This window comes from Rhinichthys klamathensis, unplaced genomic scaffold (genome assembly GCF_029890125.1).
Source record: "Rhinichthys klamathensis goyatoka isolate OS25496 unplaced genomic scaffold, OSU_Roscu_1.1 h1tg000277l_1, whole genome shotgun sequence".
Taxonomy (NCBI): domain Eukaryota; kingdom Metazoa; phylum Chordata; class Actinopteri; order Cypriniformes; family Leuciscidae; genus Rhinichthys; species Rhinichthys klamathensis.
In genome coordinates this window covers 1,266,265-1,282,659 of record NW_026606796.1, presented here as the reverse complement: position 1 = coordinate 1,282,659, position 16,395 = coordinate 1,266,265, and the positions used below count along the sequence as shown (strand labels likewise).

Genomic DNA, 16,395 nt, shown 5'->3' with positions numbered 1-16,395 from the left:
CATTACAGGCGCGCTTCAGAATTGGTTCACAGCCGAGGAGATCGATGTTCTCGTCAGGGCCGTAAAAGAAAGAGAAGTGACATTGGGGATGGGACAAACCCACCCAAATTAGCTTCGGTTAAACATGCATATAATAATCGGGGTAAATGTGTAAGCTTTATGCCTATTTTTCAAATTGTCATGGACACAACAATGATTTCCCTCGTGTTTTAATATTTTTCCTTATAATAATATATCATTTGCAAAAAGTAAAATGCATCTGTGTAGATGAGAGAATCATCTACAGTGTATGCACGTTGTTCACACTCTGTATTATGGCCAAACATGCGCGCTTAAAATAGCATCTGAATGTACGCGCAACGCGCCACTGACTTTAGACTAGGTTTTTTCTGGTCAGTGGCGCAATTGTTTTCTGGAACTGCAAAATAGCACTAGGGAATGTTTGCGCCGAAACACGCCTCCTTTTTGCGCTGAACCGCCCAGGGAGCGCAAGTTCATTCCCTAGTTTACCGACGTGCGTCTGTGGAGGGAAAAGTCCGCTTTGCGCGGGTGCAAAATAGGAATGATAAATGCGTCAGTGTACAAAGTCATTTGCGCCGGGTGCAAGATAGGGCCCAGAGAGTTGTCTTAAAGGGATACTTCACCTCTGGAAAGATGAATGTGTATTTAAAATGGGTCATTTATGTAGAAGAAATGTGAAATTATTTTTGAATTTGGAGCTTTCTGGACTGAGAAAAGCCAGAAAATTTATTTTTGGCTTATGTGGATGAAAGACAACAACTCCCAGAATGCACTTGCTTCGCTGCCCTAGGAGGCCACGCCTACCGGTAACACAGCGCAGTAGTTCAACAAGTCTAGGCTACTAGTGAGTCTCCATGATGAGTCTGCCCGAAAATGTGTTTCGAGATCGCCCAAAATGTCCGGGATTCGGCTTTTGCGTTCTACAGTCGCCATTCATTATGTTTACTGTGGCGAGCAGGACGAGACTGAGGGCCGCGGGAGAACGACGCGAGGCACACGGTCTCGCATCTCTCACGGAGGAGCGGGAATTTTCTTAGCAATGTTAAAACGCACATCAACCGATCACTTGTTTAGCGTTCATGTAAAAACTACATTCAGATTCACCAATCGGAATGAATTCAGTTAGATTGAAACAAAAGGTGTGCATGTAAACAATGAATGGCGACTGCAGAAAGCAAAAGCTGAATCTCGGACATCAACGGCCGGACATGTCCGGGAAAAAGAGGATGGTAACCCCTACTACTCAGCTTTCTCCACAGAACAAGAGCCTGCTAGCTTAGCTTCCAAAAAAAGATGTCTGACACTATGTGTACATTCTGTGAGTGAGAGCCCACCCTCTATGGGCGGGTTGAGAACAAGCGGAACAGCCCCTACTACTGGCTGTAGTCTTTAGCCTCTGGCCAAAAAATCCTCCGATGACGCAAAATGACGATTTTTGCGTCATCGGAAGGTTTTTTTCCAGACAAAAAATACACAAATCTCTCGTCTCAGGGGGATATGAGGGTGGAAAGCATGGTAATTCGAAAATACTACAGGTTTTCTACTAATACAAAGCTTAATGCTAAATCCTGAAGTATCCCTTTAACAGAACTAAGTATATGGGGAGTATTTAATGGTGTTTTCGTCTCATTTAAAGGTAATAAGGTAATTTTACTGTCTTAACTATCCACAATTATATGGTTAGTTGCATTTTATATGGGCATTTAATGTTTGTTTGTTTTTTCCTGCTGTCCACAACCCTTTCAAAACAGACCTGCAACCCATTTTCGGTTGTGAACTGCAATAGACAAAATGCTGTTGTAGTTTAAGTGCATGATGACTTGGTTAAGTTTTAGACCACAGATCTGTATATAGATCAGTGGTTTGGACAGACATTGGCTTTTGAAAATCTCAGTTAAAGAATCCCAGATATGCTAGGCAGCTGTAAAACGAAATAGGCTATTCCAAATAACAGATATCTACTCCGAACGAAATCTGGTTTGTGCCTCAGAATGAGAATAGAATACCCTGTTATTACAGCCATTTTAGTCTGCTGAATTACTATACCTCTCATTTTCACTACACAGCCTATTTCAGTTGCTGGTCTGAAAGTGCTCACTAAAACAGGTATAGACAGAAATAACTGCTGGGCTTTGTCTGGATTCATTCTTTACACATAAAGAACAGTTTCCACGACGCAGCCCTCATTTAATGTGCAAATAAAATGTTCTTTAGTGCTCTTGTTGTCATTGCTAATGATCAGATGTGATGTGCCACCAGGCTGTCATGTTATCCACACCTGGAGTCTAGAGATTGAATCTATTTGTTCTGCTGAAGTTTATGAATGATTCTTCTATAAATCCCTGTTGCCGAGGCTTATCACGCTCACTTCCCCTCACAGCTAATACCATAACCAAACATGGATTACAATTCCCAAGCTGAAAAGCCTCGGCTGCATTTGGGAAAGGCTGTCAAACAGCTGCTGCACAATTAGTGGCAACACTTTCTTGAGCTTTCCTGTCTTTTGCCTTAAAAGGATATGCAACAGTGCATCCTTCTTTAGCTCTTTTTACATTTTTCTTTAAACAATATGCTGCAAAAAATGGCTGTTCGCTCAAAATCTGTAGCAGGGGTCAGACATTCAAGAAGCAGTCACGTAATAACCCCAGCTAATGGACTGCAGCTTTTTAGATAGAGGAGTGTATGTTCTTCTCTCATGTCACTTTAAAACAGGGTCACAGAGACGGACAGCAGGTTCGTACATCTCCCCCTTGGTATTTGGGTGTGACGCATTGATTCTTGGGAAATTTTAGTAGAGGCACGCCTGAGTCAGACTCTCCATAGTCTCTTTTAAGCTGAGCTGGACCAGTGGGTTGAGCTCTCTCTGGATAATAGGGCTTTTCCACAGTCTACAAACAGCACTGTAAAGATTCCCCATGAGCCTCTGAGCCCTGGGAGATTTACGGCTTTGTGCAACACCTTCATTACTGGAGTAGTATAAATTCTAACCATTATTACAAATTCATTTTAAGTTCAGTGGAAAAAACAAAAAAAATAAGAGCAATAAAAGAGAATAACATAAGAGAGCTGTGGGATATTTATTTGATTATTCATCATGCTGATGATGTGACAAACGAATAATGATAAATAATGATATGTTGATAAATACAACATACCCGTGAGGAAGACACCATTGCACTTTAGAACATTTTCCTTTATCACATCTGTCGAATGTTTGCTTGTGTGGTTTTGCCTATCCAAAGACAAGGATACAAGGTGATGGAACCCCCTACATGGATAAAATTAAACCAGAAATTACAAACATTGTCAGGGCTTGACATTAACTTTTTGAGGCATTTGTCCTTCGGACAAGTACATTTATGTTTCTCTTGTCCATGCACAAAAGTCACTTGTCCGGGTAAAGATTTATAATTTTATCTAGGGCTGCACGATTTGGGGAAAATGTCATATTGCGATTATTGAGTTCAATATTGCGGTTGTGATATGCGATTGCGATATAATAAACAAATGGTTTCATGAGTCAACTTGTTTGGTTCTAAACCAAATGCACACACAGATTAGTGATAATTCTGAAATTAGCAATAACAATTAAATGATTGATAACACCTATAATGATCAATAAGCCATTGATGTCTGGATAAAAATTAACTGTCTAACAGGTAGGACATATACAGAAATTGAATAAAGTTATCAAACAGTCTGGGCTGCATAAATTATAAATTATATATAGACTACTACTTATTGAAGCTACACAAGTTCTTTAGTCAAGAGCAGTGAGTAATTTTCTCTGTTCCCTTTGTTCTTTCAGGAACTTTACTGACAGAACGCTTTATTGGTAGCTGGCCCTTTAAGAGCAGCCGCTGGGACAGAGACGCGGATATCACACGCGCCTCATTCTCTCACGAGTCACAACTCTTTATGTCCATCATAAGACTGTTCTTATGTTATGAAGATACTCGACAAATGACATTTTTGCTTAATTGTGTGTGTTGTTGATGTTCGTTCAAGCGCGAAAGAGAACTTCTGGCGCGCGGTCTGTGCATGCATACTGGCGCGCGTCTTTCTGTGAGTCACAGGACATTCACAGGCAGCGCGAAAAAATGTGTTCGTTTCAAATCGGTAAAATTAAATCTGTAAAATAGACGTAACGAGTGGCACATAACGTGAAGTAACATGGCATTTTATTTTGTTTGAAATTGAACTTGTCCGGTCGGACAACTAATTTTCTCTTCTACTTGTCCTACAAAAAATCCACTTGTCCCGGACAAGCGGACAAGCCTTAATGTCGAGCCCTGATTGTCTTATACCATCATTCCATCATCATTTTATCATTCCAAAAGCGTCCACCTTCAGGTTGTGGTACGTGTGTCTTTTCGCTGTGAAATCTTTACTGGTTTGTTTTTTAACTAACCGTAAGAATATCTTTTATATTATTAGTCATATTTGAAGATTAACACTTTTTCTTACGTTTTATTTTTGTTCAGTTTGGGCCTCTGAATAAAATGTAGGTGTTTTTTCTCTCCTCAAGTATCAGCTCTTTATTATCCTATATCATACCAAAAATGCCAAATGCATCAAATATGATAGTCAACTAAAAAAAAACCTTTTTTTAACCTTTTCTGACAGTTATTTAATATGTCAGGTTTTATGGTTAATGAAAATCTAAAAATGCAAAAGGATTTATGTGAGGGATAGCTTCAGGATTAGGGCATAGGAAATATAATTAGTATTAAAACAGTAGAAGTCAATGAAGAAATGTCTATATATGTTTTAACCTTTAACCATTCATAAGGTTTAATCCACATTTAAACCTCTTCTGAAACCCTCCACAGGTAGGAAACTATGAGGGAGGGATTCTGCAGATGCGTTACCCTGTATGGCCCCGTTATGGGAGCTTCCTGGAGCCCGTATCTGACAACCGCCACCTGACCGTGGCTACCCTGGAGGAGAGGCCTTTCGTCGTCGTGGAGAGTGTTGATCCTGCCACGGGCACTTGTGTGCGCAATACTGTGCCGTGCCGTCGGCAGTCCAACCGGACTGAAAGGTACACCTGTGAATGTGACTTCAAAAGGTCAACATCTGTGGCTGTTGTTTATGAAGGTATTCATCAAATGAGGTTGTTTATGAGACCAATATCTAGAAAATTTCATAAAGAGCCCAGTCTCCACATTACATTATCCTCTCTCTGCTGCACATTGCAAATGTACTATTTGATTACATTGATCTTTAAAATGAATTGTCTCTTATTAAGGGGAGCAATAAAGAGTGTCCACTGGATGGATTGTACCTAGTACAGGGATAATAGGTACCCATTAATAATTATAAAATAAGCAGCAGCAACCTTTTCACTTTCTAGAATGAGTCATTAAACAAACAAGAACATTTGAAACCGAGAAAGAGTTTTACTAAACTTTAGGTGGAAACGTCTAACATTTAATATTAAGAACGCATTCTGCCTACAGTATACCACTGTTTTATATAATATTTCCCAGTTTTTTCTGATATTAGATAGCAGAGCTGAAAAAAATAAAACCCAGACTGCTAATTAAAAAGAAGTCAAATAACGCCTACACAAAACTGGCAAACATCCCCATTTAGTAATATGCCACGAGAGTCACTTAGCATATGCAACTTGTTACAGTCCAGCAAGCCTATTACACACTTTATTGGGATGTTGCATCTGCAAGCTTGTAGAGAGTTTAAAATGCAGATAATTACTGAACCTTACTGAAGTATTATTTATTTTTAAGGGATAGTTCACCCACAAAATGAAGAGAAAAAAAACACATTATTTGTATGACTTACTTTCTTCTGTGCTGGAATCTTAAGAATATTAGTCCTGTTTAGTTGCTATGTACTCTAACCCTTTTATGAGAACATCACCTTATAGCAAAAGACTGTTAAAAGTACGTACTTACTAGTATTTTTTTAGTCTATCTAAAAAGGGAAATGAGACACAACTTAAGCACCTTGGAGGCTCCCAAACTTGGCTACTAAATTTTAGTGCTCTCATTGAATGCCACCCATTCTTATCTTGATTTACCAGAGGGCTTAATGATTTAAACAGAAGCTCATTGGACTGAAGACCTATTATTAGGAATTGTTTTGCTCATTCCAGCAATTAATCCCTCAACCCTCCTTGCCCTAGGCATAAACTTGCTATTTAAAATCTGTGACTCCTTGATCACTGTAATTTGCTTTCCTCTGTGGATGGAATTCTTAGACATGAACAATAAAATAGTGTAATTCCAAAAGTTGGTTCCTCCAGGTAAATGAAAGCAGATTCCGTGAATTGTGTAGCTCTGGAGGTAACACATGCTGAGTGTGTCATGCCCAGAGAGAGAGAGAGAGAGAGAGAGAGAGAGAGAGATGACAGGCTCATTATGGCTCCATGCTGAGGGGAGAGAGTGTAAATAAATCATAAAGCAGAGTAATCACCCCATGGGAAGCGTGTGATGGCTGAAGGGGAAACAATGATCAATAACTGTAATGGTGACGTTCTGCTCTGGGCCCATCACAGACCTTCATGCTAATTGGCACCCATGTTCAGAAAGTTCTGAAAAGTATGACAACTGCTTTTAATTGGACCTGAGGTAACAATGGGCATTTTTTTATGTTTAAGTGAATTTATGGATTTATTATACAATGATTCCCAATTCTTGTCTACCAATGTGTTTACACATGCCAATTAGTCATTTATACAAATGGGAAAACTATTATTCAGGATTTAAAGTAAGTGTATACCAAAATATGGTTGGGGAGAATGGGGTTTGTTGTCACAGGTTTTGAGTCAAAAGTTCAATTACGCAAACACACTTTTTCTCAAGCACTGGCTTTGTATATTGGTTTCAAACTGTTAAATAATTTGATAATTCTCTCCTTAAACGGATAGTTTACGTAAAATTAAAAATGTTTGTCATCATTTACTCACCCTCCAGACAGTTGGTTACCAGACAGTTGACGGTAGCCATTGACTTCCATAGTAGGAAAAAAAAATAGTATGGAAGTAAATGGCTACTGTCAACTGTCTGGTTACCAACATTCTTCAAAATATCTTTGTTTGTGTTCAACAGAAGAAACTCAAACAGGTTTGGAACAACTTGAGGTTGAGTAAATGATGACAGAATGTTCATTTTTGGGTGAACTATACCTTTAAACATAAATTTTTTACATAATTTTGTCCAAATGTATCACTTCCATGCATTAGGACAAGATTCAGCACTTATTATTGTCCCAATGTTGCTGTTTTATAGAATTAATCTGGTGGCAAAAACAATGTTAATGTTTCCATCAATTTTGTTATTTCACGAACTACATAATTGTTTTAATATTTAAATATAAACTATAAATATAATTTATTTATACATTTGTATTTGGGATAATACACATATATACAGTACACTACAGTTAAAGAGTTTGTGGTCAGTAAGATTTTTTTTTAAAAAATTAATTATTTTATTTAGCAAGGACACATTAAATTGTTTAAAAGTAAAGACTTTTACATTGTGACAAAAATAAATGTTGTTCTTTTGAACTTTATATTCATTAAAGAATTCTGAAAAACATTATAACATTTCCACAAAAATATTAAACAGCACAAGATTTTTTCTTGAACACCAAATCAGTATATTGAATGATGATCATGTGACAGTGAAGACTGTAGTAATGGCTGCTGAAAATTCAGCTTTTGCCATCAAAGGAATAAATAAAATTAGAAAGAAAATTAAATGATAATAATATTTCATTTTTTCTGTATTTTTTAAGACGAAAAAAGCAGCCTTGGTGCTTGAGCATAGGAGACTTCTTTCAAAAACATTACAAAATCTTACAGAACCCAAACTTGGTAGTGTAGTGTGATCTAGGTCTCCCATATGGTATACTCTTTTTAAAGTTCAGCAGCACCAGCGGTCACTGCCATTTATGATGCCATGTATATCAAGGTCAGCAGACTGTGGCACTATTGTGGCACTGTGTTTGGAAATGAAATGCATTAGTCTACCACAACCAAATCGATGTGCTTCACCCATTTCTGCAATAGATAGGTCAAGCCACTGTACATCTCTCAAACAGCTGTTTCACATTAACTGACTGTATGCAATGATAACAAAGATCCATATCCTTTGTTTAAAGGAGAAATAATTGATTGACACTCCCTAGGATGCAAGTGTGTCTGTGTCCATTTTACCAGGAAACTGATGCACTTTGTCCCTCTGTCCCTTGTGTTTTGTGTGTGTGTGTGTGTGTGTGTGTGCGTACGTGCGTGCATGCGTGTGTGTGTGTGTGTTTGTTTGTTTGACTGATTAAACATCTCATCCTTAATTCACAGCCCACTTAACCCAAACTGCCAGCGCCATTTGCAGGTGGTGAGACAGGCTAGAAAAGAGACAGGCTTGTTTATGTTATGTCCAGATCGCTTGCAGAGGAGACTCTCATCTTTCCAAACACTTCATTTGTCTTTCTTTGTTATGGTTGCTGCCAGTGCCGCACACCCTGCATTGCCGGCCCTCCGCCCCAAGTCCACTCCCCGTACAGCTCATTACGCAGGAGGTCTGGGGGAGGTTAGAGGTGATGTATCATTATTGCTCTCAGAGTTTCTCTGCTCAGTGCCTCCAGCATCTAACGGTTAATGGAGGCCATCGCTTTTTTCCGAACATTTTATTGTGAATGCTCACAACCAAGCATTACATTTCTATAGATTCTGGGCTATGGGTTTTTAAATCGCAGCAGTTTGTTGAAGAGAGCAGTGTTTATTTGCTTTTTGAGCCTGTATTTATCTACTTATATGTAGCTATTATTGATATGAGTAAACATTATTATGTAGGCTATTTATTGTTCTTTTCAGGTCAATAAGAAAGAAAAGCCCTCAGACGTACTATACATTAGTGGCCAAAAGTGATGTCTGGCCTAGGAAAATTTTCATTCAAATAATATAAAGAATTTGTTAAAGATTTTGTAAGCATATTGCATAGTTGTGCTTGGAGTCATTTTTTTTTTTAATTTGTGATAATTGAAATGTAAGGCTGGTGCCAGTAAGTCTGATCGACCCCTCGAGGAAACAAAAGGGGCTCCTGAAAATTAACACTTGAACTATCTCTTGCATGTGCAACAGGAACTTCTGAGATGCAGCTCACACCTCACACACACTACTTCCCTTGCATCCCCCCCCCCTCCTCACCTCCCTCAGATCCTCCATTCTAACTACCTCCTGTATGTAAAACAAGAACCCCTTCAAAGTGTGAACCCCTCTAGAGGGGACCAAAATCTAATTATAATGACAGACAACACCATTTGGTAAGAATATTAAATTATCTGGGTATATAAAGAAAAGGAGCAGAAAAGTTCAGGGAGTCTGTAGGTTGACTGCCCACACAATCGCTGTGTGTAATTTTCGTTGCCAGGTAATACTTTACAAATTCCTCGATTTCTGTATGATTAACTGATGATTTCATGAATTGGATTTTGAATTGTTGCTTCATTACCTGGTCAATAAATTGTAAACGTTTGATTTTATTCTGATGACTCTGAACTGTTTTTTCCCTATTAGATTATCGGATTCGTATATTTCCACATCTTTTGGTCAGTTTTAGTGACGGCTAATTTCCGATATCATTTTAAGTGTACTTTAACGAGGAGACAAGCTATCGCCGACTAGTATCAACAAATGTTGATTTGATCTTCTTAGTTTCCGGTGTGTCTATATCCACTGTTTTAAGTTAGTGATTACTTTAGATCTATGTGCGTGGTCTCGGCCACGGGTTTGACCTGAAGTCAGTTTAAGAGAAGTGAGTTGATCGGCTTGTGTCTTTCATGGTGGTCATTCATCCCTACTAAAGTAATTCACTGATTTAACTTCTAGAGGAGGCGCTTCAAGGGGACTATATATATGTCTTTGATTATGTGCGTGTGAATACGGCAAATCTTAGATATTTAGTCAAACTTACCTCTGATTTAATGATTGGACCTGACAGAGTGTGTCGTGCAGCCTTGAGAGAAGGGCTGCAGAGCGATATAGTTTCCTGATCTAAGCGGGTAAAATATAATCAGAGTTTAAAAGAATAATCAAATATTCGTTCATTTTAATGATACACAGATATCATTAAAACTTTATTCATTTTTGGAGTCAGATGAAATAACGAGAAAATACATAAGAAATTGTGTTCCATTTAATCTTATTGTGTTGCGTAAAAAGGAAAGGTAAGCAATACGCAGAGTAACCTTCTTCCGCTGATTGGATGCCGCATTTGGACCAATCGAGCCGGACTTTACATGCCAAATTGTGCGGACATCATTTTTAACCAAGCTGTCATTCAAAGAAATTATGAACACGTGCAAAAACAAGAGAACCAATGGGATATTAATAATTCATTATGTTGTAGTCAATGTATGCTTTTTCCTGTAAGCTTTTTGTTTTCCATGCATTTTTTTTTTTGCATAGTAAAATTAAACCTGTAGCTGTATAGTTGCCTTTTTTGCCCAAAAATGTTGTCAGATGAATACCAAGTCCAATGTTTTGTTCTTCCCTAATATTTATAATATATAAAATATTTTCCTCTTATTTTGATTGTTTAATCAAACTTGAAATTGTTTAAAAACAAATAACTCTTCCGGACATTACCATAAGAATTTCCACCATAGGCGAGTTGTTGAAGTGACCCCAAGTGCAGCTTTATTTACAAAACTGTAACAAATAAAAATAAAAACAAAACACGACATGACTTGACTTGACTTGAAAATGTTGTTTCAGCTTAAAAAAGTAAGTGATCGTGCTGCCTTTAAATTTTAAGTTTAGGCAACTTGAAATGTGAAGTTGTACTAAGTTACAACTTGGATATTTGAGTTGACTAAACTTAACATTTAAGGCAGCACTTACTTTTTTACATTGAAACAAACCCAAAACTAAACGTTATACAATCAGTTTTGGCCACTACTGTTGATTCCATTGTACCTCTGTATATGAAGTCTTCTTCATAATCTTTTATGGCAACACATATCATTTCCTCTCTCCATACTCATGTCTGTATTATTCCAGTTATGATTAATTAGTCTTTCTGTCAGTAATCTTTCTTTCAGATGTGTGTCACACCATATGTTTTCAATAGTGCTGAAAACAGGCGCGCTCAACTCCCAAGACGTTTTGTGGGTGCGAGTTATAAAACAGTAATCAAAATAAAGATGAAAAACCGCACTCTCTAGTTGCATCTCATATATATTTATACCATGTCCACACAGACGCGTTTCGGCCTAAGCCATCATCAGTGAGTGTGTGGTGTGAAACAAAGAGATTGCTTTTTAACATCACAGGTGAACCCCATTAACATCCAATCAGCAACGTCAGGTGCATCAAGTTACCAACATAAAAACACACAAAGAGTAACAACAAAACAAATCATAAACAATGCTCACATGTAAACATTATAAACAATTACAAAAAAAAGGAAGAAAAAGAAAAAAAGAAAAGAAAAAAATATATATAAGAAAATAAAAATAATAAATAAATAAAAATAAAACAGAAATAAACACCAGGTTAAACATGAGAATTAAATTAATAAACTTAAATTACAGATTAAATTGTTTACAAGAAACAGTTTAACGTCAGTTCTTCATTTAGACCATTTGGGTATACCGTTTGAAGCGTATAAATCCAAAAAGCCTCTCGTTGAAGGAGATAGCGCTCCCTATCTCCACCCCGTTGGAGAGATTTAACTAACTCGATGCCTTGAAATTTCAAAGTACAAATATCATGCCCAAATTCATTAAAATGTCTAGCCACTGGTGACTTAATGTCGTGATTACGTATGTTACTTTTATGTTCGTGTAATCTTATTCTCAACTCTCTTTTTGTTTTACCCACATAACAAAGCCCACATGGACATTTAAGTAAATACACAACAAAGGACGTACGGCAAGTAATTCTCCCTCTCACAGAGAATTTCTTGCCAGTCAGTGGATGTGGGAAAGAATTACCTGTAATCATCGCATTACAATTCGCGCAACTCCTACAAGGGAAATTGCCCGGATCAAGGGCTGTAAGCCAGTTAGTAGGCGGAGTGTAAGAATCAGCTCTGACCAACATATCTCTCAAATTATGCGACCTCTTATAGGCAAAAAGTGGAGGGTTCTGAAAAGACTGGCCAATCTGTGTATCACTAGATAAAACATGCCAGTGCTTATTTACTATTGATTTAATCTCACCCGAAAGGGGAGAAAATGTCGTAGATAGGACCACTCGATTATCTATAATGCTTTTTTTCATAGATGGAGGATGGTAACTTTTTGAATGTAAAAAATTATTCTTATCTGTGGATTTACGAAATACTGTCGTCTGTAAAGCCTGTCCAGTAGATCTAAAAATCTTAACGTAAAGAAAGGATATAGAAAACATACTGTAGCCTATTCCAAGGAAAATCGTATGGAGTCAAGTCTGGAATTTAGAAATTCATGAAATAGATTAAGTTCTTCAACTGTTCCACTGAAAATAAAAAAACTCATCATCAATATACCGAAACCAGCATTTCAAACAGTGGTGTAAAATATTACTTGGAGAATAAACAAAGTCTGCTTCAAACTTGCCCATAAATAAGTTTGCATAGTTTGCATAGGGCAAATGGAGATCCCATCGCCGTGCCTTTAACCTGATGATAAAAACTGTTCTCAAATTTGAAATAGTTCATTGTCAGCACTGTATGTGCCAGATCCCACAGAAACTTTGTTGGAGGCTTATCAACATCTCTAGATTTTAAATAATGTTCCAATGCACATGAACATGAATGCATGCATTTACTGAATGAGCACTGTGCCACTGTTCGTCTGACTGTTTGTACTGTATTATATATATATATATATATATATATATTTTTTTTTTATTCTAAACTGTTTTAATTATTCTTATTTCTTTTGATTATTTTAATTTCTTTATTCTAAACTGTTTTAATTATTGATATTTCTTTTGATTTTTTAATTTCTTCTATGTAAAGCACTTTGAATTACCATTGTGTATGAAATGTGCTATAAAAATAAACTTGCCTTGCCTTGAACCTAGATCGTGTGGAATGTTGGTATAGGCTACAGACTAGTTATATCCATAGATAGTACATAACCAATCATCATCTGATATATGGACATTTGTCAGTTTACTCAAAAAATCAGTAGTGTCCCTTAAATATGAAGGTAATGTCCAGACAATTGGCTTAATATACCAGTCTACATACTGAGAAATGGGTTCAGTTAGGGATTGGCTACCGGCCACGATTGGACGGCCTGGAGTAGTTCCTTCACATTTTTTTGGGATTTTCGGCAAGGTGTAAAATACCAGTCGTACTGGATGAGTTTGCAATAAAAAGTTAAAATCTTCCTTAGTGATGTGATTGTCTGATTCGCCACCAATCAGAGTTCTTTTTATCATATTAAAAAAACGACTCGTCGGATCACAAGTAAGGGAGGAATACAATTCCTGATCTCCAAGTTGATTCAAAATTTCGTTGCGGTATGAATCCTTGTCTTGTATTACAACCGCACCACCCTTGTCAGCAGGCTTAATTACAATCGAGACATCTTTACTAAGAGCCCGCAAAGCTTCACGTTCTCTAGTCGAAAGGGTCGGGTAAAAATGTCGATCTCTTGTTAATAGATAAAAAACATCCTGATCAACCAGCCGGCAGAACGTCTGAACCGAAGGGTTGGATACAGGGGTATAAATGTACTTTTTGGCCGAAAACGGCTCTTCTCCAAATGTTCTTTAGGATAGGTTCTAACTGTGGGCTGGACTGAGCTGGTTCCACAAGTAAAAAAGGACTTCAATTTAATTGATCTAAAGAATTTATATGAGATGCAACTAGAGAGTGCGGTTTTTCATCTTTATTTTGATTACTGTTTTATAACTCGCACCCACAAAACGTCCTTGCTGATTGGATGTTAATGGGGTTCACCTGTGATGTTAAAAAGCAATCTCTTTGTTTCACACCACACACTCACTGATGATGGCTTAGGCCGAAACGCGTCTGTGTGGACATGGTATAAATAAATATATATGAGATGCAACTAGAGAGTGCGGTTTTTCATCTTTATTTTGAACACCATATGTTTTGCCCTAGAACCATGCGCTTTGATCCTCTTCACCAAATGTTCAATGGGAGTATGTGGATCATAACCTTTTTATATGGTTCCTTCCTAAATGGTTTAAAGGACATTTAGTTACCCCAAAATAAAGTCTGTCATTATTTACACCTATATAATTTTCTTCTGCAGATATTTTGATGACTGTTTTCCATGCAGTTACAATAAACATAGACTAAAAGCTTCAAGCTTCAAATAGGACACAAAAGCACCCTAATAATAACGTAAAAGTGGTCCATATGACCACAATTTTTGACACAAATTCTCGCATATAAGCTATCATTTGGCTTCTGAATGCTTGCAATGTAGCATACAAGTTGCTTGGAATAATGTTTCTTTTTGGGGTGAACTATTACTTGTTTTTAAAGAAAGATGAAAAATTGTACTAAATGTTTAATATATAATTATTTTTATTTTATTTTTATTGTTTGTGCAGTATAACCGGTCACACTGAGCCTTACACCAAACTCTGCTGCAAAGGCTTCTGCATAGACATCCTAAAGAAGCTCTCACGCACAATCAAGTTTTCATATGACCTTTATCTGGTCACCAATGGGAAACATGGCAAGATGGTCCGTGGCGTCTGGAATGGGATGATTGGAGAGGTATGAAATGGCACATTTTCTCTCTCTCTCTTTCTCACATAAACGCACTCACACTTCAAACATGTCAACAGTTCAGTGCTCATGGGAAATGAGCTAAATTAACATCTGAGAATATAAAAATAAAACAGCTTACAGCGTGATACAAGAAATAAATCAGCTTCCTATGACAGTGTCAACACGTTTTTCCTAACATTACTCACACCCTGTTTTCTTTCTGTATTTAACAGATCTCCTTAAACCACCAAATATTGCAGCTAAAGTTATTAAGTGCATTCATGGAGCATAACTGGCTTTAAAAGCGATCTCGACACATTCCATCCTGTGACCTCCTGCTGCGTGTAGTGTCACTTAATCCGGTGGTTTAGTGTCTTCTACAGCTGCTGATCACTTCATCGGTTTTCATCACCTGCATCTGCTTAAACGTTGATGAGTTTAAAGATAGCAAACCCACGCTCCACATACAAGGCTTAAATGCTTTTCACACTGCGAGAGAAATAGATCATTACATGAGATAAATAATTATTATACAATAGCAAGACAGAAATTACGGGCTGACATGAGTGTGATATAAGGAATTGTATTCATGAGCCTGATTGCGGGTGACGGAAAAAACAAATCTGTCAACAATGATTTGCGATGTTAGCGATTTGCGAAGTTGTGTAATGAGACCTAGTGGTTCATGTCCATTTCCATTCCTTGAAGAAATTGGAATCTGGAAACCAGAGGCTAATAATAACAATAGTCTTAATTGTGATATCCATAAAAAAACTTTCAAACTATGTCAGGTTTATAGTGGGTATTAACCCACTGGTAACACTTTAGTTTAGGGTCCAATTCTCACTATTAACTAGTGAGACCCTAATCTAATGTGTGACCAACCTTTGTATTATATTATATTATATTATTATATTGTGACTAATAGTACATTGCGTTTACTTGACTTTAATGTTGTACAGAGACATTCTCTACGTCCAAATATGTGTACTTCTCAAGGATATAGTATGTGAAAAGCATTATGCCAAATGAGTAGTAAGTATAAATAACCAGTATGCGAAAAATACTCTTTACACTGAAATTCTGAAGTGCACATCCAATGGACACTTTGCACACAAGGCCATGGTAGAGTGGTTATAATTGTAAATGGCAAAGGTGTAGGTCACAAGACAACATCAACATGGCATATAGTATGTCAGGATTGTATTTATGCTACACACATGCATATTGTATAGAAATGACTTCCTTAATGGCATAGAAGTAAGTTCTTCATTGAGTGTTGAACATAAGTTTGAAATTTCCACCCTGAAATTGCACGGGTCTCCATTATTTAGCTGTTTCTGATGACTGCTCTAAAGTTTTCACTCACTTTCCCCTTGTTCAAGGTCTTCTACAAGCGTGCAGATATGGCAATTGGCTCTCTTACCATCAATGAGGAGCGGTCAGAGATTGTTGACTTTTCAGTGCCATTTGTGGAGACTGGGATTAGTGTTATGGTGGCCAGAAGCAATGGAACAGTCTCACCTTCTGCCTTCCTGGGTGAGGAGTCTTCATTATCCATCCATTTTCAAGGACACACTCACACAGTTTATGAGAGATGCTTGAAGGTTCTCAATATCTTGTTAAATATTTCCTACCCGTGGCGTTTTGATTAGAATGTGAT

At 37.3% G+C, this 16,395-nt stretch overlaps 1 protein-coding gene across 1 annotated transcript in view; it reads left to right on the top strand.

Moving 5' to 3' along the window:
- The window catches only part of grin2cb (glutamate receptor, ionotropic, N-methyl D-aspartate 2Cb), a 51,326-nt gene that overhangs the window by 27,082 nt on the left and 7,849 nt on the right, over positions 1-16,395 (top strand). The window contains exons 5-7 of the mRNA XM_056268859.1: positions 4,854-5,065; positions 14,570-14,738; positions 16,118-16,271. Coding sequence (XP_056124834.1) covers positions 4,854-5,065; positions 14,570-14,738; positions 16,118-16,271 — 535 coding nt within the window. The remainder of the gene's footprint in view (positions 1-4,853; positions 5,066-14,569; positions 14,739-16,117; positions 16,272-16,395) is intronic.